This window comes from Paraphaeosphaeria sporulosa, assembly GCF_001642045.1.
Source record: "Paraphaeosphaeria sporulosa strain AP3s5-JAC2a unplaced genomic scaffold CC84scaffold_2, whole genome shotgun sequence".
NCBI lineage: Eukaryota > Fungi > Ascomycota > Dothideomycetes > Pleosporales > Didymosphaeriaceae > Paraphaeosphaeria > Paraphaeosphaeria sporulosa.
This window is the reverse complement of record NW_017253361.1, coordinates 3312228-3339774: the sequence shown is the minus strand read 5'-3', so window position 1 is coordinate 3339774 and position 27547 is coordinate 3312228. Positions and strand designations below refer to the sequence as shown.

General features: G+C 53.1%; 13 protein-coding genes across 13 annotated transcripts; 4 read left to right on the top strand and 9 right to left on the bottom strand.

The window, feature by feature from the left end:
• Nucleotides 1–363: 363 nt before the first annotated feature.
• Nucleotides 364–5913, bottom strand: CC84DRAFT_484399 (uncharacterized protein). The gene is made up of 7 exons (XM_018186460.1): nt 5015–5913; nt 3531–4963; nt 3183–3481; nt 1946–3120; nt 1648–1886; nt 1302–1600; nt 364–1247 (listed from the first exon to the last, which is right to left on the bottom strand). Exons 1-7 carry the CDS (start codon nt 5469–5471, stop codon nt 446–448), a joined length of 4704 nt encoding a protein of 1567 aa, XP_018040806.1. The 5' UTR covers nt 5472–5913; the 3' UTR covers nt 364–445.
• On the top strand, nt 5830–6679 carry CC84DRAFT_1161380 (uncharacterized protein). The gene is made up of 6 exons (XM_018177721.1): nt 5830–5863; nt 5984–6066; nt 6124–6140; nt 6196–6305; nt 6355–6371; nt 6427–6679. Exons 1-6 carry the CDS (start codon nt 5845–5847, stop codon nt 6514–6516), a joined length of 336 nt encoding a protein of 111 aa, XP_018040805.1. The 5' UTR covers nt 5830–5844; the 3' UTR covers nt 6517–6679.
• CC84DRAFT_1161378 (uncharacterized protein) lies at nt 6632–7949 on the bottom strand. The gene is made up of 4 exons (XM_018177719.1): nt 7673–7949; nt 7515–7620; nt 7333–7458; nt 6632–7262 (listed from the first exon to the last, which is right to left on the bottom strand). The coding sequence occupies exons 1-4, from the start codon at nt 7926–7928 to the stop codon at nt 6824–6826; spliced, it is 927 nt and encodes a 308-aa protein (XP_018040804.1). The 5' UTR covers nt 7929–7949; the 3' UTR covers nt 6632–6823.
• Nucleotides 7950–8339: 390 nt separating this feature from the next.
• On the bottom strand, nt 8340–10076 carry CC84DRAFT_1112728 (mitochondrial carrier protein-like protein rim2). Its single transcript, XM_018175328.1, has 3 exons — nt 9693–10076; nt 8887–9631; nt 8340–8824 (listed from the first exon to the last, which is right to left on the bottom strand). Exons 1-3 carry the CDS (start codon nt 9875–9877, stop codon nt 8606–8608), a joined length of 1149 nt encoding a protein of 382 aa, XP_018040803.1. The 5' UTR covers nt 9878–10076; the 3' UTR covers nt 8340–8605.
• A 36-nt stretch (nt 10077–10112) lies between these two features.
• Nucleotides 10113–11160, top strand: CC84DRAFT_1112726 (CIA30-domain-containing protein). The gene is made up of 2 exons (XM_018175327.1): nt 10113–10229; nt 10279–11160. Exons 1-2 carry the CDS (start codon nt 10151–10153, stop codon nt 10995–10997), a joined length of 798 nt encoding a protein of 265 aa, XP_018040802.1. The 5' UTR covers nt 10113–10150; the 3' UTR covers nt 10998–11160.
• A 302-nt stretch (nt 11161–11462) lies between these two features.
• On the top strand, nt 11463–14204 carry CC84DRAFT_1193886 (uncharacterized protein; the record flags this gene model as incomplete). The annotated part of the gene is made up of 7 exons (XM_018181332.1): nt 11463–12159; nt 12207–12712; nt 12763–12990; nt 13039–13175; nt 13235–13640; nt 13694–13859; nt 13920–14204. The coding sequence occupies 7 exons, from the start codon at nt 11463–11465 to the stop codon at nt 14090–14092; spliced, it is 2313 nt and encodes a 770-aa protein (XP_018040801.1). The 3' UTR covers nt 14093–14204.
• CC84DRAFT_1161376 (COX6A-domain-containing protein) lies at nt 14087–14941 on the bottom strand. The gene is made up of 4 exons (XM_018177718.1): nt 14718–14941; nt 14632–14656; nt 14417–14576; nt 14087–14367 (listed from the first exon to the last, which is right to left on the bottom strand). The coding sequence occupies exons 1-4, from the start codon at nt 14890–14892 to the stop codon at nt 14320–14322; spliced, it is 408 nt and encodes a 135-aa protein (XP_018040800.1). The 5' UTR covers nt 14893–14941; the 3' UTR covers nt 14087–14319.
• A 154-nt stretch (nt 14942–15095) lies between these two features.
• On the top strand, nt 15096–17257 carry CC84DRAFT_1138971 (DNase I-like protein). The gene is made up of 3 exons (XM_018176215.1): nt 15096–15404; nt 15456–16962; nt 17026–17257. Exons 1-3 carry the CDS (start codon nt 15188–15190, stop codon nt 17123–17125), a joined length of 1824 nt encoding a protein of 607 aa, XP_018040799.1. The 5' UTR covers nt 15096–15187; the 3' UTR covers nt 17126–17257.
• A 1000-nt stretch (nt 17258–18257) lies between these two features.
• On the bottom strand, nt 18258–19372 carry CC84DRAFT_1202885 (uncharacterized protein; the record flags this gene model as incomplete). The annotated part of the gene is made up of 2 exons (XM_018181797.1): nt 18258–18802; nt 18874–19372. The coding sequence occupies 2 exons, from the start codon at nt 19370–19372 to the stop codon at nt 18258–18260; spliced, it is 1044 nt and encodes a 347-aa protein (XP_018040798.1).
• A 1008-nt stretch (nt 19373–20380) lies between these two features.
• On the bottom strand, nt 20381–22233 carry CC84DRAFT_1202884 (uncharacterized protein). The gene is made up of 4 exons (XM_018181796.1): nt 21822–22233; nt 21113–21768; nt 20859–20973; nt 20381–20807 (listed from the first exon to the last, which is right to left on the bottom strand). Exons 1-4 carry the CDS (start codon nt 22072–22074, stop codon nt 20656–20658), a joined length of 1176 nt encoding a protein of 391 aa, XP_018040797.1. The 5' UTR covers nt 22075–22233; the 3' UTR covers nt 20381–20655.
• Nucleotides 22234–22280: 47 nt separating this feature from the next.
• On the bottom strand, nt 22281–24089 carry CC84DRAFT_484173 (uncharacterized protein). Its single transcript, XM_018186459.1, has 6 exons — nt 23970–24089; nt 23828–23915; nt 23543–23734; nt 23422–23499; nt 22623–23369; nt 22281–22477 (listed from the first exon to the last, which is right to left on the bottom strand). Exons 1-6 carry the CDS (start codon nt 24039–24041, stop codon nt 22377–22379), a joined length of 1278 nt encoding a protein of 425 aa, XP_018040796.1. The 5' UTR covers nt 24042–24089; the 3' UTR covers nt 22281–22376.
• A 51-nt stretch (nt 24090–24140) lies between these two features.
• CC84DRAFT_1193882 (SAICAR synthetase) lies at nt 24141–25453 on the bottom strand. Its single transcript, XM_018181331.1, has 3 exons — nt 25220–25453; nt 25109–25146; nt 24141–25062 (listed from the first exon to the last, which is right to left on the bottom strand). The coding sequence occupies exons 1-3, from the start codon at nt 25370–25372 to the stop codon at nt 24327–24329; spliced, it is 927 nt and encodes a 308-aa protein (XP_018040795.1). The 5' UTR covers nt 25373–25453; the 3' UTR covers nt 24141–24326.
• A 155-nt stretch (nt 25454–25608) lies between these two features.
• On the bottom strand, nt 25609–27268 carry CC84DRAFT_1082551 (uroporphyrin-III C-methyltransferase; the record flags this gene model as incomplete). The annotated part of the gene is made up of 2 exons (XM_018173988.1): nt 25609–26921; nt 26971–27268. 2 exons carry the CDS (start codon nt 27266–27268, stop codon nt 25609–25611), a joined length of 1611 nt encoding a protein of 536 aa, XP_018040794.1.
• Between the last annotated feature and the right edge of the window lie 279 nt (nt 27269–27547).

Below are 27547 nucleotides of genomic sequence, written 5' to 3'. Positions count from 1 at the left end.
TTGCATCTTGTCTGGACATATTTCTACCCCGTGCCGGAGAGCACGTGGGCTGGCAGCTGCTTGTCATTTCTGTTGGTAGTGTAGAAGTGATAATATACGACACACATTGTGGTAGCCTCAAGGGCGCCATCAATCACATCACCTGGACTGCGACCACTAGTGCATGTATGCTTCATTCACTCTATCCGTGTACCACTCAAACCGGTCATGTGTCCCGTAACGTATGTGCCATGCTTCATAGCCCCAACACACCCGAGGCACGTACAAAGAATAAACGCTAATTCAGTCCGAGTCCAAGATGCCCACACATCCGCGGCGCGTCGTCCCATCCTGCCCGTAAACTCCGTCGCTATGCTACCGCCGCGTCGAATAAATGCCATACATGTCGTAGATGTTGAAAATGATACTCTGCTCCGCTCGACACACTGCCTGCACTGCACTCGGCTCAGGCTTTTCTGGCTCCGAACAGACTGAGACTGATCGCCGTCTCGTTCCCGCTGCCGCCCGCGTTGCTTCCGCTTTCGGGAAGCACCTCCCATCTGCTCAACTTGTATGGCACAGGTTTCGCATCCACTCTTTCCTGCTTCACACCGCTGGCCTTGGTTGCCCTGGGTGGTTGGTTTTGCATCGAAGGCGTCCTTTGTAGCTGAGGACTCATGGTATTTTGGCGCTGTTGCGCCATAGCTTGCATCTGCTGCATCTGCTGCAGCTGGGAGACTGGGCTGTTTTGCCCATTCGATCCCATCCGCTGAAGCTGCTGCGAGAGTATATTGTGGGGCTGTTGTTGCTGCGGATAGCGCCCCTGAGGTTGGTTTTGCGGTGTATTCGACGGCCGCCGCGACTGCGCCGCGCCGACTCCGTATTGCTGCTGGCCCTGTATTTGCGGCTGGGCAGGATTCGATGCTGGCGTCTGTCTCTGCGGGGAGGATGCGCGTTGCAATGACCGCGTGAGGCCGAGCCAGCCATCCTCGTGAGGCTCCAATCCGAAGATGAAGGCACATCGACTATCGTAGGAAGACTTCGTGCTCGTCGAACTAACAAGGTTCTTTCGAACTTCTTCGGAGATATGATCAGAGAGTAAGACCGACACATCGAAGATGTATTGAGTAGTCGACGGAAACCCTTGGAGGTGAGGGTGAGTTAGAAGGTTTCGAAGATTCCACATGAGCGCAGCTTGATGCTGATGATTAGCTTTCGGGATCAGTCCTGGGCTTTGACAAACGACGAGACGAAGTAAAGCATTGAGCCTGCGATAGGTTAGTGGAACCGCAACAAGAAAGAAGGAATAGACGTCAACTCACCACGAGCAAAGGTCAGAGGGCAATAGGTTGTTTTCGATCGTTGCTTGTTCGTCACGTTTCATCAATCGGTAGTCCATCTGGTGTAGAAGCTCGGCAATTCCTTTAAGCCTTTCGACGAGAGGCGCGAGAAGAGATGATTGCGCTTCTCTTGCGTTGCTGGTTGTTGTAGCGCAGATGACGTCTAAGAGTCGATGAACAAAAGGCAGCTCGTCTAGGCAGTTGCCGTCCTTGTCATCTAGATTTATATCGCACAGAAAAGCCGAGAACCTGAGTATCTCCTCTTCCGCGTGCCCACGTATCTATCGATGTCAACAGTTGCTCAATCGATGGCAAAATCATTGCCTACCAAGTCTTTGAGATTAGTGTCCAGCCCAGACACAAGATCCAACATATATGAGTGGTCAATCTCGAGAGTCGACTTCAAGAATTTGACAAATGCCACAGGTAAACTTTCGATCGACTGTCCGGTGGTCGACATAGATATGAACAAATCTTGGAGTTTCAGCTGACAGAAAGATAACGAAAGTTGGTCTGCGTATCTGAAGATCGCAGTGGCCTGCTCTTCATGGCTCAATCTAGACAGGTCTAAATATATCGGTAAGCTTTTGCGAGTACACCAATGGGATACAGTCACAGCTACTTACCCAGAGCGTTAAGAGGGTCCATGATGCGGTCAAGCAAAGACTTGATACCAGTCTGAGAGACCCCACTCGTGATACGTGCGGAGCAATCAAGTAGAAACGAGACGTTCTGAAAGTCTACCGCAGCTGAATGTCGAAGTACGCCAAGAAGTCGACCATCGGACAACACATGCGGCAGCGAGTCTCCAGAGCATAGATCCGGATGGACACTAATCAAGTCCAATGCCCCTTTGATTAGTTCCAACAGCCCGCTATCTTGTTTTTGACAAAACGCAACTTGTTTCGTGCGGAACTGGTACAAGTACGAATGTGGTAGTAGATCACTCAACTCGTGTCTCGGGAGGATTATATCCAAACCATTGATCGCAACGCGAAATGATTCAACAAAGTGGTTCGGTTGTAGACGTCGCATATAGTCCCTTGTTGTTTCTGCAAAACGAGACAAAGAGAGACATCCAGAGACTACAAGCGGAGGCAGAGCGACAGCAAGTATTCGCGGCTCCTGGTCAGTCAAGACCGACTGCAGCCATGAGACGACTATAGCGTGGAAGGTGTTTTCTTCAAGGCTTTGCAAGCGGCAAAACCATGATAACAGACCCTCTGAAGGGTAGCTACCTTGACTAGAGCGTTGGTCAAGATAAGCTACGACCTTTTTGAACACGCGATTCATCGTATGCTGGTCCATACTGTTACCACTAGACAGTATGCGCTCTATTTCATCTTCGGGATCTGATCCTGTGACGTTTTCGATCATGGTATCCGAAACAGGCGAGCACACGGCGGGAGAGTTCCGATGGTCGTAGCGACTTAGATCATAGTCTAGCAGCTGCGTGAGCTGCGAGTCGACAGTCGTCAAGTGAGACAAAGCACTGATGCTGAGCAGCAGGCTCCTTTCGGGAAGGCGGATCGCTCGGATCTGAGTATATCTCATGACTATTTTCTCGGAAAGCGGATTGAATGCGCCAATGGCTTTGAAGGCCTTGAAATGGTAACAAAGGGTATCGGCGGAAGCGCCTAGAATGTGCGCGTCAAATGAAGTAGCGGAAATTCCGACAACATCTGCCAGGATGGACAGGTCCTTGAATTGCTCAAGATAATGTCGTACGATTTCGAAACAAGACGACGAGATGGTGCAAACCGAACCCGCCATGAAAATACTGCTTTCTTTCGTAGGTGCACTGCTCATCGTCAGCATCGCCAAAAAAAAAAAAAACCACTCCCCCCGCTTGGTAATACGCACCGGTCGCTAGTCTCGATCGTTGCGGCGACTTGCCGTCGTAACCAGATAGCAACTTCGAGACACATCGTTCGACTGAGACGCCCAATATTAAGAGTCATTCTACGCAAACCATTAGGATCCGTGAGTGTGAAATCTGTCAGCTGTTGTAGAATAGAGTCTTGCGTGTTCAGTATTAGGTCGTCCTCAGTATCGACCGAATAAACCGAGCCACGAAGCATCGTGCTTCTCAGATTCAACACTTGCTCAGAAAGACCGCTCAGTGGAACCTCTGTCAGAAGACGAAGCTGCCAAGCAATTGCCTACGCCTCGTCAGCCTGAACAAGTGAGTGCAAGACCTGGAAAACCTACCGCGTGGTGATCCTGGCCTGGATCCATCGACCCGGTCGCTATGAGCCACTGGAGAAATCTGCCTAAGGAGAAGGTCCTTGAGCGAACCAATTCGCTCACGACTCTGAAGACTAGTTCCGCGTCTTTACTAGGATCCAAAGCCAGACGTGGAAGGTACCTTAAAATTCCTTCAGAAACATCGATACCGAGATGGTTCCATTTGCGGAGCAAGCGAGTAGCGAGATAGACACGGTGTAAGCCTTGCCGATAAAGGGATGATGACCACTGCAGGACGGCCGAGATAAGGCGGTCGTGATCAGGAAATAATTCCATACACTCGTAGGCTAGCTCGTCTACAGAGATGTTGGTCTCGTAGTCTACGCCGTCCAGAAATTGATACAACACACGATAGGATCGCTGAGATGCCGAAGATCCAAGGCTTCGAGAAGGCATTATGTCCCTATTCCTTTGGTCCAAGCCGGGGATGACTTGAGAGATCTTCGCATGTGCTCGACGCTGCGCAAAGACATACAACACTACCTTGCATTTTTCCCAATCATCAGGAAGTAAAAGGCACGCCGACTTGGTGACAGCGACCCTGGCGATTATGCTCTCAAGCAACCCAAGAACGGATGTTTCTCGGGATTCCCCACTCGTGCTGTAAATCTTCCCAGCATGATTCAGAAGCGATTCTGCCAAACGTTTGCCGCGACGGCGGAAAGATATGAGACTGGTCCAAAAGTCGGGTATGCATGTGATCAGAAGCCAAAGAAACAAACGCTCTGAAGAGCAAGAATCAAGACTCTTTAGTATCCAGTCCATAAAATGGTCTTCTTCCATGAGGTGTTCCTTGAACAAATGTGCTGCAAGTTGCAATGCATAAGTGATCCGGATCTTCCAGTCTTGTTGTCCAATGGTTGATATGACACCGTCCAGAAACTGCTCGACTGAGCTTGTCCAGCCGCGGACCCAAGTGATTGTGCCTGCTTGCCCCTTCCTTTTATGAGCCCGCATCTCATTGATTCCCACGCACTTTGCCAGCCACAGGGCACGAGGGATGGGAATGTTCTTGTTAAGACATTGGTCGAGGAGGACCTTGCCAGTGATGCCATGGGGTATGGTACGACTCAGTCGGCGTAGCCCGACTGTGGGATTGGCTAGGTCGTGCAGCCAGGTCTCTCGGGTAGAGTCGCGGAGCGTTAACCGCGGAGGCGGTTTGAAGGTATTGGGCGCGACCAGACGACTGCACGACTGGCGCTTTTCAAGGACAGCAACGAACAAAGTCGATAGTGTCGATGTGCCGGACTTGTTCTTGAGATTCGCCCAAAGGGAGGGACGCGCGGTGTTCGTCTCGTTCATGATTTGGGACTTGTTGCTGATCCCACCCTTGACCAGCGCCTCGGAGAGCACATCTTCGGGATGGCTGCCCGTCCACGGAAAAAAGTCTGCAGCTTCTATCATCTTGTCAGTGGATACCTCGCGCGGCCACAGTGTCTGAGACTCACTTCCGCCTGGGAGGACAGCGGCCGAGGCTGGTGTCTCCTGGTTCACCACCTTTGTCACGGTTGGATCGGCCTTGACACCACTGCCCCCAGGGAATATACGACGCTGGTTGAGAGCCTCAGCGGGCATGGACAAGCTGGGCCGCGGGGGCACGGGTAGTGCCGCAGTCGTCGGACTGGGCTCCGAGGACTCGAGACCACTGTGGGCGGCTACGCTGAAGAAGAGCTGAGGCTTGCCCTTAGGAGGGACGCGCATGGGCTCGGTGGCTGTCGTCTGTATGCCATCGAGGGGCCCTGGCTTGCCCTTGGGTCTGGCTTTGGGCGGCGGTTCCCCAGCACGGTCATGGTCTACTGCCGCCTCCTGGCCATGCTGGCCTGCCGCCCGCCGCGCCGACGTCGCAGGCGCATTCCCGCGGTGTTGCACAGGGTCTTGCGCGCCTTGGGCGGGACGGGAATTCATCGCACGGAGAGCGGATTCATGGTGTGTTCAAGGGCCAGCGGACGGCGGGAGGAGGGAGCAGCCAGCCGAACAGACTCGGCGTGTGCGCGTGTGCGTGTCTGGGACTTGGAAACAGCCGATTTAGGAGAGAACAACAATCCGCAGACGATCACAAGTAGTGGAGGAGCTTCCAGGGCACTTCCAGGGCAATGGGGCGGTAGTCGCGGAGTCGACGCCGGCAATGAGTCGGCCAACTTGGGCCGCCCGCGGACAGGGTTCCGTCAGTCAGCGCGCGATCTGGTGCATGTGGGACCACCACTCCATCACCACCTCCACCTCCCCTCGCCTTGCATCCCCTGCTCGCTGCATCACAATGGCGTCCAATAAGAAGGACATGCGACGGATCGACCTGAGTACGCCTCCTGCCACTGCCCTGCGTTTCTCTGCTTCGTGCTACGCATCTCGAACCCCCTAATCTATGTTACTATCAGTTGAGGTCGATAAACGTCACGTGCACTGACTTTTGGGTACAGTCGTACCTTATGCTGAGCCGGCGAAGGACAAGTCAGATGGCGATATGTCCAGTACTATGGCGACGACGTTGCCAATGGCTGCTGTATGTTGCCCGTAACCTGTCTAGTATGCCTCTACCTCTGCTAACGATGTGCTTCAGATATTCACCCGCAACAAGTAAGAGCAGCCATGGTCGCAACGAAGAATTAGCACTGACACTGCGTGCTTCTAGGATGATCGGATGGGTCGCCGTTGTGTTTGCGCTCCAGTCGTGGCTAGCGGAAACTGCTGAGCAGAGAAGGACAGCTGCCACCCCAGCCTACTTCTCTGTAGGCATGAGCTGTAAGTTCTCTCACGAGCATAGCGAGTGATCACAGCTAACATGAAATAGTCATGTCACTGCTCGTTGTGAGTTGTACCATCCAGCTTATCCCGTTAATGTCCAGAGGCTCATTGCCAACAGGGTTACATGCCTTTGTTTCTTCCCCCAGTTACCCCTCGAGTCGGGACAGGTTCTGGCACAGAGGCGCCACCTGCCGCTCCCCCGTCCTAATCTTTGGGCGTCTGACGGTATCCAAAGAAGCTGTACATGTACACCTGAAACCCCTGGCTTGTGCAATTCGGTTCATCAGGGAAGGTTTCAATCGAGTGTCCACACAACATTGCATCTTAAAATGTATATTTACTTCGAACATCATACACATGTGCTTGGGCTATCTTACAGAACGTTTGTTTTACATGCCGTGAAGGTGATAAATGTACAACGTGCCCTTATGACTTGTATCTGCCACTAAAACCACCAACATGCCCCAGAAATCCCACAAACCCAGCGTTCTCTCACACATGATGATCCATATCTATTATGCAGCCTGGTATGCGTTCACTTTCCTCGCATATTCTTCCGTTTCTTCGATCGACTTCAGCGTAGAAAAGTCCGTGAAGCCAAAGACCTTCCAACCCTTTGCCCTGCCGCGTATGAACTGCTTTTGTAAGACAAAGTATTCGACGATGTCAGACGATGTCGTTGCAGAGTCTTGATCATTCTTCTTGCGAGACTCCTCCGATTCACCGAGCTTGAGTGTCTGTTTGCTTTGGATGCGGAACACAACCTGATGGACTCCGGTGCTCTCGTAGCCGGGAAGCTCAAGGGGCATGGCAATGTTCGACACAATTTTGCAGCTCGGTTCGCCTTGAACATCCCACTGCATCCGTACACCTGCCGGGCGAGATGCTATGCGCGTCTGAAATTCCTTTGCGACACCAGAAGCGCACAATGCTGAGATTGTCTTGGAATCAGCCCTGTCAAAGTTAGTCGTGTCTCGGACGTGGACGCGGGTCGAATGCTGCCGCAAGGCGTGAGCCGGCTTACTTCGCAAATGATTCATAAAGTGCCTTGTACTTCAGTATGGCGTCCTGACTCAACAGTCTGCGGTCTTTGCGACTGAACCAGAACATGTTTGGTTTACCACCGATTTCCTGTCGAAAGCGCCGCAACCTATCCGTGCGTCAACTTCGCGATGCCACGATTTCTGTACATCGAACGAGACGTACTGGTACCAAGATGTCAATCGTGCCCTGATCCACTTCCATTCGTACCATATTCGATCTTTCAGAGAGAAACGCGTCAACGGGAACATCGGGGCGTGCACGAAGGTACCTGCTCTTCGTCAGTCTGCGGCACGCGGGCAACAACTGTTCGACAGGCGTACCGGGTACCAGACCGATGTCGTCAGGCAAGTTGCGTACATCACGAAACTGCTCCTCGTTCTGTGAGCTCGAGGCTTTGCCTCGTTGATAACGCGTTGCGACTGCGATCGTGACGGGATCAGACTGTCGGGCTTTCCGAGTGCTTGATAGATTTCTTTCCACCGTCGGCGTGGTGGAGAAGGCGCGTTGTGAGGGTGAGAATGGCAGGCACTGCCGATGCAGTGGCCTTAGCGACCGGATGGGGAGGTGTGTCGACATGGTGTAGTTTGCAGCGCAAGAGGGAACAATTGTTGGAGAGGTGCCGTCGCGGAAGTCCGCAAAATCCGAAAACGGTCAAGCGTGATGGATCACGTGTAATGACTGGCCCCTGCTCCAGGGCTTCTAAAATATCCAGATTCTGGCCTCCATAAAGCTCACATGTCATCATCATCATACTTGCAGCTCCATGCTTCCAGCGTCTGGTGTGGTGTAATCGTGTATTCAACCTGTTCAGGTACCAAATTCCATAACTAGCAGCATGATCCAAGTACCAACAGCAACTACAATGTTGGGCTTACAGTCGAATTACAATCAACCCGTCTATGCATTGCCTACACGAGGTAATACACTGTACTCTGAGTTCCGGCCTAGTGCTGTATTCATAGGGTGAAGTGATCAACTTATCAAATTGGGGATGTTTATCAGATGTCACTTTTGCAAGTGCTACCTATCTGCTCCTCTAGATTTGTGCCCTTCCCATGCTTGGCCCGTCCATCCAGTCTTAGATTTAATCGTAAAAGTACAGTAACTTACAGTGACCCCAATAATGTCTAAGATAAAGTATACAGATTCGAAGAGAAGGGAGGGTATCAACGCCGGTATGATGATCTTCTTCCTTCTTGGTACGCCATTCCCAAAGAAATTGACCCCATCGTACATGCTCACATACAACGCACTTAAAGATTGCTGCTGGTTCCAAGTAACTTCAACACAGCCTCATACGTGCCAAACATTATCGCAGCGCTCGGCACAACGCGGAACATATGAGGGACTAACCCGCCATAGAGCGCCGCCATACCCTCCTCTTTCCATATCAACTTGAAGCACTGGGTTAGGCCAGTATACTTCAGCTGGCCGTTCTCCAATGGGGCCTGTCGCAATCGAGTTCGTACGACCTAATCGCGAGAACGTCAGCCCTGATCATTTTCTTGAATAAAAGCACGTAGATGTTGCTCACCTCATGAGGATATGTTATCAGAGCAGCGACGAACTTGGCAACGCCAGCCGCTGATACTTTGCCCGTCCAGGACACAGTCTGGTCCCAGGTGGTAGGTGGTCGGCCGCTAGCAGCAACCCTCTCTTCTCGTCTCGCCAATGCTAGCTTCATTTGCTCGTACATCATCCACTGCAGAGTGCTCTCCGTGACACCCAGATAGCTAGCCGTAAGGCCGCGGTAAAGGCCCCGTATCCCCTCTTTCCGAATTGTTTGCATGGTGCAATCAAGTGCGTTCTTATACTGGCGGCCCCGTCCGTCCGCGTGCGTGTTCTTGTCGAGTTGTAGTCTCGTCTTGACAAGCCAGATAGGATTTGTCGCCGTTCCGGTAACAATACCGGCACATGCGGCCGCAAAAAGATGAACCATTGCAGACTCTTTCCCATCGTTGAACTGGTTGCTAATAATTCGCTTGCCATTGCCGTACGCGTAGAAATTGATCGCGCGGGCGGGGACAACGCCAATGAGATTGGGACCAAGACCCTTGAATAGTGCTCGCCAGCCCTCTGTTTTAGGTACCTGCCAAAGAATTTCTCCTGTCTCACGGATGTGCAGAAGGGAGCTTCGCGCAAAGGACATTGTTTCGATAGGAGGCAGACCGCGGGCTGTGCGCATTGCCGCGAGATGCTGCTGGTAGTACGTGGATTGGAGGCGAGTTTTAAGTACGTCGAGCGGGGCGGTCAAGGTAGCAGACGCCATGCCTCCGAGCCTGTTCCGGAGGTGAGTACACAGCTTGGGTGGAAGCATGTTGCGGAGCTAGGTTGTCTTACCCGCCAGCGATGAAGTGCGCCCATGACTTTGCGAAAGGCGATTCTGCAGTTGCTACCGGAGTTCCATCTGGCCTTTTTTGGGGAATGACGTCGCCTGTTTCGCGCGATTGTGGGAGGAGTGTCTGTTTGAATGGGGTGCCGTCGTCGTGGATGCTTCGAGGGCGCGGCGCATGATCGAGGGTCATCGAACCGGCAGTGGCGCTTGTGAATGCGGTAGGCGCGACCAGGAGGATAGCGAGCGTGGCGTCGGGAGACTGCGATGTAGCTGTGGAAACAAGCTGCGAATGTTGGGCAAAGGAGAGAGGCGTGGGTGGTGGAAGCACCGGAGAGAAATTTAGGAACGGATTAGGTTTAGCGATGTATGAAGCGTCCTCCGCGTCATGCATGCACATGGGTTGTCGCGTCTCCACTTCGAGCCTCCGCCGCATGTCCGCCACAGCCCTACAACCACAGCCAACATGCGGCCAACAGCACGATGCCTGACGCCTGGGTTTATGAAGCGCAGCCTCGACGAGTTCAAGCGATTGTCTAATCGCGGTGAGCGCTCCACTTACCCGCTACTCTTCCCACAAGCTAATTCCTACAGCGCTCAAGCTCGAAGGATTGTCGTCGCCCACCAAACCCTACCCTTTGATTATCTTCGACTCGCAAGATGCCATCGCGCGGTGCAAGCGCATGAGCGACAAAGACATCGGTGGCTTCTCTGCAGCCAACCTCGACTTTCACGCCGCTACTGCGAACGAGCCTGCGCACGCACGCTTTCACGGTACCATATCTACCGAGCTTCCCAGAGACCAGCCGCATGTGCAACGCACAGGCTATGCTGGATGGCGCACGCTGGACCGTGGCTTTACCATCTTTGGGAAGTCGGTGTGGGACGTAGACTCGTACGCCTATCTAGCCATTCAATTCAAGTCAGATGGCCGCAAGTACTTTGTCAATGTACAGACTGAGTCCATTGTTCCGACAGACATCCATCAACACCGTCTCTACTCCAAGACGCCCGGTGAATGGGAGACTATCCTGATCAAATGGAACGAGTTTGTGCGCACAAACCATGGCCAAGTGGTGGAACCACAGCGGGAAATGCTTACCCAAAAAGTGCGAACAGTAGGAAACGCTTTGATCGACCGTATACCAGGGCCGTACGATCTCAGCATAAGCAAGGTGTGGGCGACCAATGCTACAAGTGACGATGATATCCTGGCGACGGTCACAGGTGCTATCACGGGGCTTCCCTCGCAGCACGGCTTCAAGAAAGTAGAGACGCCTAAACAGGAGCCGTTGGGTGACCGCTCATCATAGTTTGAGTTTCTGCGATGAGGGTTGTATAATACTGCAGGTCGGAATCGAATTGCGTCAATAAGTAACACACCTCGAAACAAGCCGCAGTGCCAATGTCGTGTATAAAAGCAGACGTTGTATGTAAAATTTAGTTTTCTTGGGTCCAATCGCATGTATATCAAGGACAATGCACTTTGAGTCCTCTTTTGTCTTGAACTTGTGATGGGCGCCAGCACCTGGCACCTGGCAAGCGCCCGATCACATGATGGCGCGTTTTGAAGTTCGAATTGCCCAGATTAAATACCGCCCTCCAAAACAGTCCACACCCGAACTCCAAGTTCCAGCTGCACAGCTCACCGTTGGCAGCATTGAAAACAACGAACGCGACCACTGGCCTTGCCTATCACAAACATGCGCACGGCATTAATGGGTCTTTCGAACTCAAGGGACCACCAAGCGACGCAGTAGTGTGCTTGCCCCGCCGCCATGTCGAAACCGCGATATCTCACCGCGTCCAAGATCAGCCTTCTGGTTCTTGTCCAACTGTACTGCGACTCTGACTTTCCATCATCCGCCACTGTTCCAGTACTCTCTTTTGTTCTCTCACACACCTTCCCAACGACTCCATCAGCTGCTCGCAAGTCTCATACCGTTGAGCAACATGTTGCTCCTCTGTCAATTCGGACCTTCGAAGCAATACTCAAAAATCACACATCGAGTATGCCGGGACGCTCGCTTCTGGACGATTTTCTGAAATGTCTATGGGAGATGAATTCAATGGATGCTCTTTTTGACCTGTTCAATGACTTGGGAAATCTACTGGGGCCCCCAAAGGAGGAGCCGTCCCAGGAGACGAAACGCATGCACTTGTCGCCAACATCGCCACTTGGCGCCCTTGTCCGACAAGCCCGCCTAGAATTTACCCGACTTCCTTTCGACGACATAGTTCATCTATGGTGCGCCTTTATCGCTTACCGGGCACCCACCGCCCAGTGGGCAAGACGACTGAGCGGGATGGCTTCGTCTAATGTAGACATTGTGGCAGCAGACTTGGGGTTGAGTAAGGATGACAGCCTTTTCGAGGTTACCTACGGTCACCTGTTGGAAGATGACACATCTTCTACTTCACTCAGTCATGATGATCTGGAACGCATCCTTGAGTTTCAACTCGACAAACTCCAACGCACGTATGTCTTTCTACAATATTTATCAATCGCTAACGAATGGTAGGGCTTGGCTCTCGTGTGCCGGAGGAAATGAAGGCTCCATTACGACAACTCCTCGAATCATGCGACAACGTTCCCAGGCAAGCGCATCTGGTACTCTTCTTTGATGCTTGGAAGTCAGGTGATTACTCTTCGGCTTTCGACAATCTCCACCGGTATTTTGATCATGCAATGCAAGCACGAGAGAGAATTCACTACCAATATGCTCTATTGCATATGGCCATTCTTCAGGCTGACTTCGGCTGTTTCGCAGAAGCTATTGCTGCCATCAATGAGACCGTGGCAACAGCCAGGGAGAATCAAGACATTCACTGTCTCAACTTCAGTCTGAACTGGCTAAATCACATGAGCAAGGCCTACCCTAAGCAAATGAAGAGAGCTGGGTATATCGGAATGCTGGGATCGGAGAAAGAAGGACTTGCGTTCTTGAAGGCTAAAGCTAGAGAAACCAGGACATATAACTTACTGAGCGCTACTTTGCTAAACGAAGCGAAGCTGTGCTTGCTTTCGGTAAGCAGCTTGTGCTAGACGTCTTGGGCTTCAGAATTAACGCATGTTAGGGTGATGTAGCTTCCCGTGCCTTTGAGCTTCTATATCAGTCGTCGCATCTGAGTCTTAAAGAGAATATCGGGAACCATGGCTCCCATCTACTCTTCCAGTCTGCGCTGTATTCCCGCCTAGGCAACCCGAGCCTGTCGGAGGTGAACTGCCAGCTGCTGCTTGATTGTTATCAAAGTGCATGCCCCTTGGACGAACGTATCAGAGCACTGGGTCGGCGCGCGTTCTTGGTAGGTCTTTCAGGTGCTCAGACTTGAAAGAATACTAACCATTGCAAGGTCCTGCAGAGGTGTCGTTACGACGAAGCACTTTGTCTTCTTGCGTCAACGGAACAGTTCATGCAGCGATCCTTGAAGTTCCACCAGTATGTCTATCTCTGCACCGGGCTTGTCAAGCTGAGAAGAGCTATCCGTCAGTAAGTGCTTCCCCCACAGCAGACGTGGTTCATTCGTCGCCACTGACCGCGTGCAACAGCAAAGACTGGACAGCTTGCGAGGCGCTGTTCTCCTATCTCCAACCCGACTCGTCAACCGATCCCGAGTTGACCTTTCTGCTTTCCGAATCGCGCATAGACTACCTCGTGGCACGCGGACTATACTCGCAAGCGTGGGAGGCGGTAGAGGAGCTTTCCATCACACTCAAGGAGGAAGGCGCCGACGTTATGCAACGCATCTCTCTACTCCTCGCCAAAGCAGACATATGCAGAAGACTTGGCCGTCCCGAGCGAGGTTTCAGCGTCGCTCTGAGAGCAGCTAGTGTGGCGTTCAAGGCGCATTTGAAGACATGCTTGTTCACCGCAGTTGGCTTACTGGCCAACATCCTGAATTCAAACGCAGATTATCACGCAGCCACGCGTTTGCTGAACGCCATAATTCCTCAGGTTCGTCTGTCCGGTTCATTCACGAGAATTCCAGTGTGCTAACAGATGCGCAGTCACTGGAGAATGGCGATGTCCATGTTGCAGGAACGCTATACTCACACATGGGCGACGCTTATATGGGTCTCGCGGGTGTAGAGGACGCATCGAACGCCGCAGGTCTGCGCCTGCGAGCAATGCGGGTGAGCCACGCGGAATTGTACATTGATCGAGCTCGCGAATGTAAGTCATCCTATACCCTAAAGCAGCTTTGCTCTTCCCAAGATTCTGACGACTCTGCAGGTTTCAAAAAGGCCGAGGACGTCGAGGGGGAGTGTGAACAACTTATGAAGAAGGCAGTCATCGCGAGGTTGAGAGGCGATGAAGAATTGGCGGAGGAGTGGGCGCACGATCACAATCGTGTTTGGGACCATGGTGTTGAGCGCATTGCAAGCAACAGCGTTGAGACACACTAGAGGCTGTCACGTCTGAACGTACAGTCGTCTCTTGGACATGGATGTACGGTACACGAATGTGCATGGCATGGCCTCAAGGTGGGTGCTCGAACGGGACAAATGAAATGCATTGCCAGCGACACAAGTGTCTGGGCTTATGTACAATATCGATGCACGACTGCAGCCGCGTACTCTGACAGGTTCTAGAGGTCTTACTTGTTTTTGTAGCACTGGGTGAGGCGAAACCCTTACTCTTCCTTCTTGTGGTAGTTGACCTTGTCGTTCCAGAACAGGGTCTGGCCGGGATATCAGCAGAGTATGCAGTGTCGTGAGGGGCGTGCTTACCTTGTCGCCGTCGCCCCAGAAGAAGTTCTTGGTGCGGATGTTCTGGTAGGCGTACTCGGGCTTCTCCTCCTTGGGAGGTCCGTGAGCTACGTGCTCCCAGTGGGCATCCCACCTCATCTTGCCGTTGATGCCGGCAACGAGCAGGCAGGGGAGGGCAACGCTGGCACGTGTTAGAATCGGGGTCGGGAGGCTCGCGCGGCGGGGGTGGGTCATACTAGAGGGTGAGCTTGTACCAGAAGACTGCGGCCCGTGGTCAGCACACTCGATGCACGCCGCACTGCGGCAGGCGGCGGTCACTTACTACCGCTCTCCTCGGCGTGCTCGGCGATGCGGGCACGCTCGCGGTTGAACTCGTTGTCCTCGGCTCCGGCGAACTGCTTGGGAGACTCGCTGCTGTACATGCGGCGGCGGAGGGGCGCGCGGGCGACGGGCGCCATGCGCTGGCTGGCGCGGAAGAGGGTGCGCTGGGCAATCATGGTGGCGGGGAGTGGAGAGGGGTCGCAATTGGGGCGCAATTGGAGTCGGGGTGTCGTGAGGGTTGGACTGACGAAAGCGAGCTTGCGGCAGCTCAGGTCAGGCGAGCTTGGCGTGTTTGACGGGTTTGCCGGCCGCCGAAGCCCGGCGTGCAGTGTGCAGCGGGTAGGCTAGCCCAACGTGACGTCGTGCTGCCGACGTCTGGTCGTGTTGCTGCTGCGCGCGCCTCCAGCGCTCCACGACGAGAAGGAGAGGTGCCATGAGGCGTTCGCGCCGTGCCCACCCGTCTCACGCACCATGGTCCGCATCACCACCTGGAACGTGAACGGCATCCGCAACCCCTTCGGATACCAGCCATGGCGCGAGAAGCGCACCTTCGACTACATGTTCGACGTGCTCGAGGCCGACATTGTCGTCATGCAAGAGCTGAAGATACAGCGGAAAGACCTGGGCGACGACATGGTGCTGGTCCCCGGCTGGGACTGCTACTTCAGCTTGCCCAAACATAAGAAGGGTAACAGCGTCTTCCCAGTCTTTGATGCGCCTTGCTGACCTCTCGTCCCAGGCTACTCTGGCGTCGCCATCTACACGCGCAACGCAGTGTGCGCCCCCATCCGCGCCGAAGAAGGCCTTTTGGGTGTTCTGTGTCCGCCCGGCTCTTCGACGCCATACCGAGACCAGTCTGAAGACGCCGCCATCGGTGGCTACCCCACGCCCTCCCAGGTCGCCTCACTCGGCGTCGACCCTGCCGCCCTCGACGCCGAAGGCCGCTGTGTAGTCCTCGAGTTCCCTGCCTTCGTCATCTTTGGCGTCTACAGCCCAGCCAACAGCAACGGTCTCCGCGACGACTTCCGCTATGGCTTCCTCACCGCCCTCGACACGCGCATTCGCAATCTCAACAAGATGGGAAAGAGGGTGATCCTCACGGGAGATCTGAATGTGTCACGCGAGGAAATAGATACGGCCAAGGCAGAAGAGAGCATGCGCTCCGAAGGCATCACAAGGGAGGACTACATGAACGCTCCGAACAGGCGCGTCTTCAACCAACTTCTCGCACACGGCAAGATCTATGGAGCCCGTGACGAGGGAAGAGATGAGCCGGTTCTTTGGGATCTTTGCCGGGAAATGCACCCGGAACGCGAGGGCATGTTCACGCATTGGGAACAGAAGATCAACGCTCGACCCGGCAACTTTGGCTCGCGTATCGACTATGTGCTCTGCAGCATCGAAATGAAGGACTGGTTCCAGGACGCAAACATACAAGAGGGTCTGATGGGATCGGATCATTGTCCTGTATACGCATCTACCAAGGACGTCGTAGACTATGAAGGTGAACAGGTGCACATGGTCGATCTCATGAACGCCCCCGGTGTCTTCAAGGATGGTGTGAGAATGAGAGAGTACAGTCCTGCTCAGGACTTGCGCCCTCTTTCTGGTCGGCTTCTGCCCGAGTTCGACAAACGGCGCAGCATCAAGGATATGTTCAGCAAGGCTCGCGTGCCTCCCAAGGCTCCGTCGCCACCGCAGCAGTCTCCGCCTGAGCTACAAGCAAGTTCTACAGGTCAATTGAAACCCGCAGTTGTCCCCGATGCGCCGCACACAGTCAATGGCTCCAACGACAACCAGAAGATAACGCTCAATGCGCCCGAGAAACGTCGCGCCTCGGACGCACCGCTCGCGAGCTCTACAAAGAAGAGCAAGACCAACGCCGTTGTTTTCTCCCAGACCCGATCGTCCTCTGGCAAAGGCCAACAATCTCTTCGAGGCTTCTTTGCGCCCAAATTCTCTTCTGCGAAACCCAAGCAAGAAGACTCCTCGGGCGACTATGCGCTCGCCAAAAAGCTTTCACAAGACCCACCCGCAAGCCCAGAGGAAGCCAGACTTCCCTCCTCCTTACCGCCGCCTGCCACGCCGCCGCCCATCCGTGACCCCGAAGCCTCGAAAGAGTCCTGGGTCAAACTCTTCTCCAAGAAGCCGCCTCCCCGTTGTGAAAGCCACGACGAGCCCTGCAAGAGCTTCATAACAAAGAAGCCAGGCGTCAACTGCGGGAGGCACTTCTGGACATGCTCAAGGTGAGTGCCCTTCCTTACCCGTCTTCACGCATACTGTTACAGTACACTTACTTTGTCGCCTAGGCCGTTGGGACCTTCCGGGCAGAAGGAGAGCGGGACGCAGTGGCGGTGCGGGACGTTCATATGGGCGAGCGACTGGAATGCGCCCAGTCCGCAGAAGTAGCAGCACGATGGTAGCTGTCGCTGGGTCGTTGGGTAAGCGGGCTGGGGTCGATCTTGAGGGTTGATAGCGAGTCAGCACGATACCAATGGCATCCTCTCCACGCAGATCTGCTGGAGTTAATTTTCTCCCAAAATTTCACATCTTTGCGCCTTCTACATACCATCTCCGTGCTATGCTCAGCGGCACCAACGTCACGATCCGTACATGCGCATCTACACCACACCCATCACTTGCAGAAAGAATCGAAGGATTTTGTGCCTTTTTGGTATTTTCCTATGAACCATTTGTGTGTTGACTGACTATACATGCAGTGCTTGTGCTTGTGCTTGTGTGTGCCGAAACCGAAACCACGCGAACGCCAACCTAAGAACCGAAAACCTTTCCTTTCGCCATCCTTGACCGGTCTTTGCAGTCGGCCATTCGCATTTGCAACCACGGACAGTACCATGTGGTACGACTGCGACCTTTTCCCCATCCGTTTCCCACCTCCGCCGAGAACAAGAAGCGAGGGAGAAGAAAAAGTACTAGCCATGCAATGCCCACACTGAAGCGTGCAAGGCATCCGTTCCCTTTCCGTTGGTTCGCCGTCCCATCCATGAGTTGAGCACCAGTCTATGACGCCAGACTTGAGCCAGCGCAACTGCAAACAAGAAACAAACCGAGAGAATCTGAGAGAAAGAAAAGAAAGAAAGAGTCGTTGAGAGCCAGATCCGCCCGTCCCAGAACGCCGAGTTATCCAAAAGGTTCTGCTGTCCGAGGGTTGTTGTTCGGCTCACCCCGAAACCCAACGTTGCAGATGAAACGAACCAAGGCAGCGCGGGTGAAACCACGGCTGGTGTGTGGTGGGGTTGTTGGAATCCTGGTGTTAGAGGGGGTTGTGGTGATGTGCCTGGGTATCATGGTATTATTGGGAGTATGATTCGATTTATGACATCCATGTGCGTCGTCCAATAATGCAGCATGGACGTATAGCCATGAGAAAAAGACCGCGAGAGCCGATGTAATGGATAAAAGGTGTATCGCGCAAGATGCAATACGATGAATGAGGTGAGACAGTCTAAATCAGACAGAAACCGTGGTGAGATCGGAAAGATCACTCGCTACAGGGCGCTCGGAGACCAAGATGCAGTCCTTAGAACATTTCTGACGAGAAAGAAGGCAAGGTGGCGCTCGCGTCTGCTCCATCTCGGAATGCGAAGGCTTCGTCGCCGAAGAGATCCAGAGAACCAAAGCCGAAGCTGGAACCGAGTTCGATGTCAAGCATATCCTGTCTAGCAATCTCATTGTCGTGGAATGGCGGTTCTTGTCGTGACGATGCATCACCGGCCTCGACTGGTTGAACTGCGCCGCCGGAGAGACTGTCATGGATGATTAACGCTATATCGTCAGAAGCAGTACCAAAATTGTCGACTTGTGTGAAGTCCATTGTTGAAACATCCATCGGGGAGGGCAGGTGAATCTCGCCTTGCAGGGTAATGTTTGCTGGAACAGTCGCTGCCATAGCAGCTTGTGCAGCTTTTCGGGATTGGCGCTTCTTCTTCTGACCGGGCTTGCGAGGGGCGTACTTGTAGTCCGGATACATGCGATGGTGCTCTTCTTTCGCGTCTTTGGCGCGCGCTCGCCACTCGTCTTTCTCGGCCGGAGAAAGCTTCTTCCAGTCGTCGGAACAGAGAGTGGCTATTAAGAGTTAGCATGCTGCGGCAAACGTGGTTGACTGGTTGAAGAGCAGGAGCAAAAGAATTACTTACATATCTGTTGGACAGTCAGATGCGGGAACTGATCCTTGAGCTGTTTGTGCCTCGTGTCCCGATAAAGCATCCAGCAGTTCATTGGGCGAGGAGGGCCTTTTCGGATACTGGAAGCGGTGGTGCTGGTCGTTGCAGGTTGCTCAGTCTCGGTGGAGGTCGAAGTGAAAGACAAAGGTTCTGGGCTCAACGGGAAAGCAGGAACACCCAAGTCTTGCTCAGGGGCGAATCGGACAACTGAATGACGACCGTCATTGCCGGTATAGACAGCAACGCTGCGACCAAACTCAAGGCCGAGCTGATGTGCGAAGAAGCTCGCTGCCATCTCGCTGCCAAAGCGCACGTCGACGTTGCCAGTGAGCTCGACGTAATCGACAGTCGCAAGCTGGTCTTTGCAGTACTGGAGATTGCTGTCGAAGCTTGCGATAGCGGCCTCGGTAACGGACGTGATGCGAGAGTAGTGCATGCTGCCGGAGATGGGAGAGTGCATGAGTGAGTTCATCGTTGTAAGCGAGAGGGAGGTTGGATAGTATTAGTGTGTTCTCAGAACGCTTTGTCAAAGATTTGAGAGTCTGAGCGCGGGCGATTGAATTAGACGAAACAGAAGAGAGTTTGAAGTGAGCGCGGCGCTTTTTGAGGGTGGACAGGTGCGCCAAGAGCTTGCGCTAGACAGAAATCAGTGGCATTCACTTCGGGCCTGTGCACTCACCGTTGCCTAGACGTCTCTCACTCACCTGCTCAGTCTCGTAGGTTGCTATCAAACGGCCAGAGGAACGCTGGTTATTGGTCGCTCGCTATCACCTTCACGCAAGTTTGGTTCAGTGCGCATCGCGCACGCTGCACGCTTGGGTCTCGCGGACGTGGCCTTTCACTTGGCCGCAATGAGGGCTTAATTCTTGATTCGAGGCAACGATAGGCTTAAAAACTATTTCTGCACGTGCCGCTTGTGCTTCGTGGTGGCTACAATATACCTGCCTGAATTTCAACCGGAGCAAACACGCATCAAAGGCGGGCATCTTACGAGAAGGAAGTTCAGATACAAAGTTTGTGACGAGCTTAGGTCCAGAAAGCCTCATAATACAATGTAGAGGTCGTGGAAGGTACGGTTCTATTTCTGTATGCGCTATCAGTGCTTGTTAAAATTGAATTCACTGCGTCAAGAGGGGAGCCATACAGATCGAAACACGTCGAGAAGCGGAGGAAGATGAACAGGAGCGGAAAGGTTAATGTACTTTATCAATATGCGGCACGGCTGAAAGAAAATAACTTCCCCACCCAGAGACAGCACAGGGGCTCCTCGGGGCTGTCTTCTTTGTCTCACCCAAAAGGGTAACAAAGAAACCTTCACGGATGGCGCCACGCCACGTGACAAAAAGTACGAGCCACCTGCTTTTCAAGAAGACGAACATTAGATTGATCCATGCTATGATAAAAGTACAGTCTTCAGGGTATAATATGAAGCGTTTTACTAGGATGAACCCTCCAGGGCAATTACTCGCGAAAGCATATACCAAGCCGAGTGATCTTCATCGCACAGTCCGCTTCGTCTACAGATTAATCATGAAACGAACACCGAATCTGGATTAGCAGAACCGTTGCAAATAAATTCTTGGTCCTTCATCGTCCGAAGTCGTCCGCTGAAGCACCAGTTGGCTTTCAGGATTCACTCCTGCTCGAGCCAGTGACAGGCAGGAGAGTGTGGTGTGAACCACGAGCTCGACAAGTGAAAGCACACAACGGCAAGTTCGCGATTAGAGGCACTGAATCCGACTCAAAGGTCCCCAATCAAGGAATGTACATTTCAGAGTATGCAGCACGGTCGACCCTCGACTGCAGTGTTCGATTCTGTGGAGCCTCGGGATACCCGAGACTCAACATGGGAAATTTCTCATCATCATCATCAGGGTGTTGATAGATATCTTTGCCCTTGTATGCTCCTATCAAACGTCAGTATAAAGTAGACCAGCCTTTGATGCAATTTCATTCACCAGTCAACTCGTTCAGACGTTCTAGACCAGGCTTCAGGTTTTGAAAGCCTGGGTCAACTAGGTCAGGATGTCGACGAGGCGCTCGAGGTAGCTTAGGATCAGGTATCATCTCTTTCTGTCAGCAATAGCCTCGATATAGGGATTTATACGAACAGGATGTAGCGTGACTTGGCGACCGTCGATAGCGGTATATGTCGAAACCCGGTCAAGGTTCAGAGCCTACTTGCTGTGAGCGAAGATTAAAAGCAAAATACCCGTTTGGTGTACCTTTTGATCAAACTCAGCGAGTGCTTTTGCTCCGGTGTGGGCGCTCGATTCTCCCTACGTTTATCAGAACGAGCCTTATACCAATTATACGCAAATCTCACCCGAGAAACCTGTTCTGTGAGCTCCCTCAACTTTTTGGTATGACTGTCGACGATTGCCAGGCCACCACGGGGTATGTGTGCCTCAAATACCATGCGATCTGTAGGTGTTCCGGCAGTCATCGGATACAACCTCTTGGACTTGGGCACGAAAAAGCCTGGAGAGTCCTTGTAGAGAAATTGTTGCCATCCCTTAAGGCCCGATACACCGTCATCTCGACGGTCCTTGTTCATGTAGTCCGTACCAAGGATATTTGAGGGCGGAGCGATCCTTGTGGGAGCAATCAAACCTGATATAAGTACGTAAAGCCTATTGGTGTCCCCTACAAAGTCTTCCGAGTGTTCGCAGAACGGCATGCGACTTATCCAGAAATAGTGGGGCAGAATGGTGGCTTCTTGCAACTTGTCCAGCAGGTGAAACCACACGCTCTGCATATGAGCCGTGTCGAACGCAAGAAAGTCGGCGAAATAATCGCAGAGATAGGCAGCGCATTTCCAGAAAGCCTCAAGAAATGCTGGGTCGCACTTTTTCTCTATGTAGAAGTCTTGAGAAGTAAATATGTCATCGCTATTGTGATTAGCCTGTGAAACCACTCACCTGGGTCTGGATCATCCTCATTGTTTGTATCAAGCAGACCGCGGCCGGGATGATGAGATAGAGTCCTGATGCTAGTGTACACGGTCTTGAAGTCCAGATCATTGTTCCCTTGGATGTACCTAACAGTAACGGGCGGGTCGTCTTCGAAATCTGAGACGAGTATCGGCGGCATTCCGGGTTTCATCATGTCCTGGAACCATGGTTCTAAGAAGATCGGGCGGCGGGGCGGCGGACGGGGAGCTGGTGCACTCATGGCTACACGGCGCCAATTGGCATGCAAACTCTCAACCCAAAGACGATCGTCGAGCTATGTGGCCTCGAAACTAAACAACTTGAGGGAGATGTTGCGCACCTAAGTAAGAAGGTCGAACAGACAACAAACTGGAAAAGAAGAGCCGACTCAAGAAGGGAGGAGTCAAGTCACTTGGGGCAAGAGAAAGTTTGGCCTGAGCTCGCCTGCCCAACAGGAAGGCGCGGACGCCAAGACAAACACGCAGTCAATGCAGCGAGGCAGCGGAACGCTAAGCGAGGGGCATATCGTCAATTCTTTCATGGCTACAGATAGCGCGACCGCAGCTGGCTCAAGGTGCTCATGCGGCCGTGCTGTATATTACTAAGCAGTGCTTCCTCGAGGGCGGACTGGCTGATGCTTGTGTCTACACGAACGAGGTCAGTTTCTATAGAAGCAAGTTGTGTGAGGGCACGTGGCAGCAAGAGGCGGAGGCGCCAGTTGGAAGGGAGAGGCACGATGAGTCGAAACTGCTTCTGACTCTCGTTAGGCAAAGGACAACGTGTACGTACCATCAATATCACTGAAGCTGCTCCCCATACTGGGTGTACCTTCACTACCATCCTTCCGCGATCTAGTTCCCAACCTCCTCGGACTGAGCTGCACCATGACTGCCCGATGATTGCCACTTGAAGGTTCGGGACCGCGAGCATCTGGGTTTGTGGTCTCGCTGACGGAACTGTTCACTGACGAGCTTGTCTCTGGCCCAGGTGCTGGTGGTGCCGCAATCCTGCCAGTATTCGTCGGGCGGTCATTGCGGCGCATGCTGGATATTTTCTCTTCTCGCCCTACAGGTGCGGGATTGTCACGACTTCCCTCTCTTGTAGCGCCTGTAGCCCTTGCCTGGTCGCCCGGCCGCGCGAATGGATATTCTGCACTGGCATCCTGGGAACGATAATCGGGTTCCTCCACGTCTTCATCATACGTGAGCAGCTCTTTGGGAGGCTGTGCTCGCTGGAAGCGAGGGGGTCTCTTGAACAACTGGCTACGGGTGATGAGATTCTCGCGACCAGAGTTCGAGAGGGATGAGCTACTGGAAGAAGATGCAGGATCAGTAGGTGAGCTATCGCCAGAAACTCGCGCAGGTTCCTGGGGCACAGCTTGGCCGGCGCCTAGATGGCTTGTCCTTGGAATATCCTCTTTCTGTCGAGGTCGAAAGCTTGAATTACGGACCGACGCATGTTGACCAAAGGCCTTTGATTGTGTAATGGTGTTGGTAGAAGGAGTACGTGATAGTGATGGCTTGGACCCTGGATTAACTAGATAAAATCAGTAAGCCAGTGCGATTAACCTCGTAAACGAACCGCCTACCTGAAGTACTCGCATCCTCTCTGGCTACTTGGTCGTCTTTCTGTCGTACAGTAAGAACCGAAGTAGGTCTAGAAGCCACTGAAAACGTTAGGTAAGTCTAGCAAACGAGTATTCGCATTACCTCCTGCAAGGCCATTCCCAGGCCTGTTCGTCGCGGCGCTCGCTCTACCTTGAGTGCTGTCTGGAATGGACGAGGTTGGCGCAGTTTGTCCACCGACTTTCTTCATTTGAGCGCGCACATGGTCTAGGTGTCGCTCGTATAGCCATGCGGCTTGTTGCAGTAGAAAGGTAGGAGGTACTTTGAATTCAGTTGCTCTGCATGCATTAGTTGTGGTATTACGCATAGACGAACGTCATACAGCTTGACCCCTGCGTCTAGTCAGTACATACAGCTTAGCTTCATGACCAAGCCACCTACAGTCTAGATCTTTCGTCTTTGCAGATTTGGAAACGATCCTCCAAAGTTCTCGATCCTTTGTTGCGTCCCAAGTAGCCTAAGCCAGTGTAAGCGGACGTCTGCGGCGTAGCCTGCGAAGCGGAGAACTCGCCTGTTGCGGATCGACAAAATCTCCACGCTCAAAAGGCAGACGAATCAATGCAGTAAACTGGACACCCGACATTCCGTATGATAATCAGGCAAGGACAAAGCAGTACAAGGACGATAGAGGATGCGAGGTATGAACGGTCGTTGGAAGGCAGGCGCTAGCCAAGCCGCTATTCCCGCATCCCTGGTCATCGGGAACTTTGGTGCACGTGAGAATCACTGGAAAACTACATTGTACATATGGACGGCTGACGAAAGCACAACTTGACTCTAGTCTTGGGCTTCCGTTCTCGAGCCTTGCAGACCAGTCTTTGAATTGCAGACATCTGAGCATCAATGACATGGACAACTTTCACGGCGCTTACGCCTTCTTACCCGTCAACAATTCGCATGCCTCCTTGTACTTTTGTGCCGTCTGCTCCACGATGTCGGTCGGCACGGTAACTCCTTCCTTGCCCTTAAGCCCATTTGAAGTCAGCCAATCGCGCAGGAACTGTTTATCGAAACTAGGCTGCGCCTTGCCAAGGTGCGCTTCCCATGTATCCTTCGGCCAGAACCTGCTGCTGTCCGGGGTCAGGACCTCGTCTACCAGCACAACCGCATTCCCGTTGGCCCGATCCAAACCAAACTCGAACTTCGTGTCCGCAAGGATGATTCCAGCCTCTTCAGCACGTGCAGCCGCAACCAGGTAGATTTCGAGACTTAGCCTTTCGACGTCTGCGGCAACCTTCTCGTCGCCAATGATGACCTTGGCTCGCTGCGGACTGATGTTCTCGTCTTTCTCGCCAGCTTCTGCCTTTGTGCTCGGGGTCCACAAAGGGGTAGGCAGCTTCTGTCCCTCAACCAGGCCGCTTGGGAGGGCGATGCCGTGAACGGTGCCAGACTTCTTGTACTCAGACCATGCAGAGCCGGTGATGTAGCCGCGGACAATTGACTCAATGGGAACAATTTCCAGACGCTTGACCTGCATGCTCCGGGACTCAAGGGCCTCGTAGAGTGGTCGATCGAGCGACTCAAGAGCCTTGGGCAGGGAACGTGAAAGGAAATGTGTCTGGAGCGTTGGAATGTGGTCCTTGAGATATTGAAACCAATAGACACTGCAACTGTTAATGATTGTAGATAGTATTCGCATCCATCGCATACCTCATCTGTGTGAGTAGCGCGCCTTTGCCCGGGATGCCCTAAAGTACATTAGTACAAGATTGATTTTACTCTAGCTTGGCTGAAAAGTATATTGGGTGTCAATTGGCGTACATTTTCCATAACGACATCGTATGCTGAGATTCTGTCGCTCGCAATGAAGAGGAGCGTCTGCTCGTCTACAGCGAAGAGATCGCGGACTTTGCCAGAGGCGACTTTCGGCAGCGAGCCGCGAATGTCCACCTCAACTACAGTCGAAGAAGCCATGTCGAGTTATGCTGCGCTTTACACAAGATGCATATACAATTGCCGTATTGAGGTTGAGTCAATGGAAGAGGGGCTTGGTGCAGATTCGTGGCCGAACTAGTGGGGTAGTTGCCGTGGCTTGTGCACTCGAGCCGCAGGGCTCTAAGGCTCGTGGCGAGTGCGAGTGCGAGTGCATGTGAACGTGCAGATATCTTATATCATATTTCCGCTACAGAATGGGGTATCTATGTGCGCCTCTAAGTGCTTACTTGCTCTGCGAGCGGAATGCAACTGTCGGCAATGCTATCCAGACCCTTGAATCCTTCCTCCACGATCCACCTTTGGCTTTGCTGATGCAAGACATTGCAGGCGTGTCCCACGACCAGCAGTCCAGGCGGGCGACTGCCTTCTTCTTCAACCGCAGCGCATACATGTTCTAGTGTTGTCCTTATTACCCTTTGATCCGGGCAGCTAGCGCGCTCCAATACAGCACATGGCGTGTCCATCGGATATTCGTGCTGTTGCAGAGACTCCACCAGAGCAGAGAGACGATGCAAAGACATAAGTAGGACCACCGTTCGTGTCTCGACATATGGCGGCGGAACAAGGGGAGCGCCTTTCCTGCCAGTACCCGTGCATACCAGAACTTGATCGGCCACGCCACGATGCGTTAACGGAATATCGGCGAAGAGTGGTGCGCTGAGCGCGCTTGTGATGCCAGGCAGGACGGTCGGAGTGTATCCGTGGGATCTGAAGAATATGAACTCTTCTCCGCCACGGCCGTAGATGTATGGATCGCCTTGCTTGATCCTAACTACCACTTTTCCGGCCTTGAGTCCTTCCAATCCCCAGTCCAGCAGCTCCTCCTGTGCCTTATCAGCATTGCCGGGGAACTTTCTCGCAATATGCACTGTTGCGCGGCGAGGAATTAAATCCAATATAGCACTCGGGACCAGCTTATCAGCTAGCACTAGGTCCGCTGAAAGTATTGCTTTGTGCGCTGCCTGCGTGAGCAGATCTGGATGTCCAGGACCAGAGCCCACCAGCGCAATCCGCCCAGCGACTGCGACCGATGAGTCGCCGCCAGCTCTCTGCTTCAACTGCGAGCTCTTGTAGTCGTGCAGCACGGCCTCAACGTCAGCATCGGTGATTGTCGCAAGACGACGAAGCGGCCAGTATTCGCAAATTTGAGAGAGCCACCGCATGCGCCGACCGCGAGCGATTTCGGCGCTTTCGGCAGTCACTAGCTTATTGAATGTGGCTGATTGTCCAACGTCTTCTTCCTCGACCTCTAAATCCTGAGACATCTCTGCAGCATGATCTTCTTCCCAGATGCGCCGCCGCATTGTACCCAATCGCTCCACTGCATCGCCAAGATGTGCTGGAAGGGAGGACGCGATTTCTCGACGAATTCGAGCCGATAGCTTGCAACCTTTGCCAGAGGTTGTCACACCGATTTGTAACGGGCCGTCGGAGTACGTAGACAGGAGCGTGAAAGAACACAGGTTCGGCGCATCAGCGACGTTGACTGGTATTCGTAGGCGTCGACATGATTTGGAGATGAGTGTACCTGAACACAGTTCAATTACGATCGAAGGCATAAGAGATCTGGGACTCACTCAGGTTTCCTTTGCCCCCCGCAGTTACGAACACAGCGTCTACTACGCGGTCCACTTCTTCACGCCCCAAGGTTGTAAGATCTTCTTGGTGGAAGCCGCGCTTTAACCATTGCACTTCACCATCTTCAATGCGCTTGGCCAGGCCGTAGTGCAGAGTGGCATCTTCGGGAGCGAGTAGTATCGGTTTGGCGCCAACTTCGAGGGAGCGTGTGCATCGCGCAGCGGCGAGTGGGTTCGACCCGATAATTAAATGTACATGGGATGCTGAGTCTACAGCGGTAAGGAGGGCGGGTGCCATGATCAGACGCTTGAAAAAGCTTCACAAGAAGTTGGTCGAAGAGAAAGAAATCCAGACGAAAGCTCTCAACCTGTTAAGCTTGCGATCGCGCAATCGCGGAGGCAACCCAATTACGCGATGCCCTTCAGGGTTCTTTTTGTTCCGATATCGATAGCGCTAGACTACTTTTGGTGGGCAGGCGGGATGCCGAGGAGAATATTCCCCACTGATGTAGCAGCGCTGCAGCCCAATAGCGCGCAGGGAGATAGCGATCTCGAAATCGACCAATCACAGCTTCGA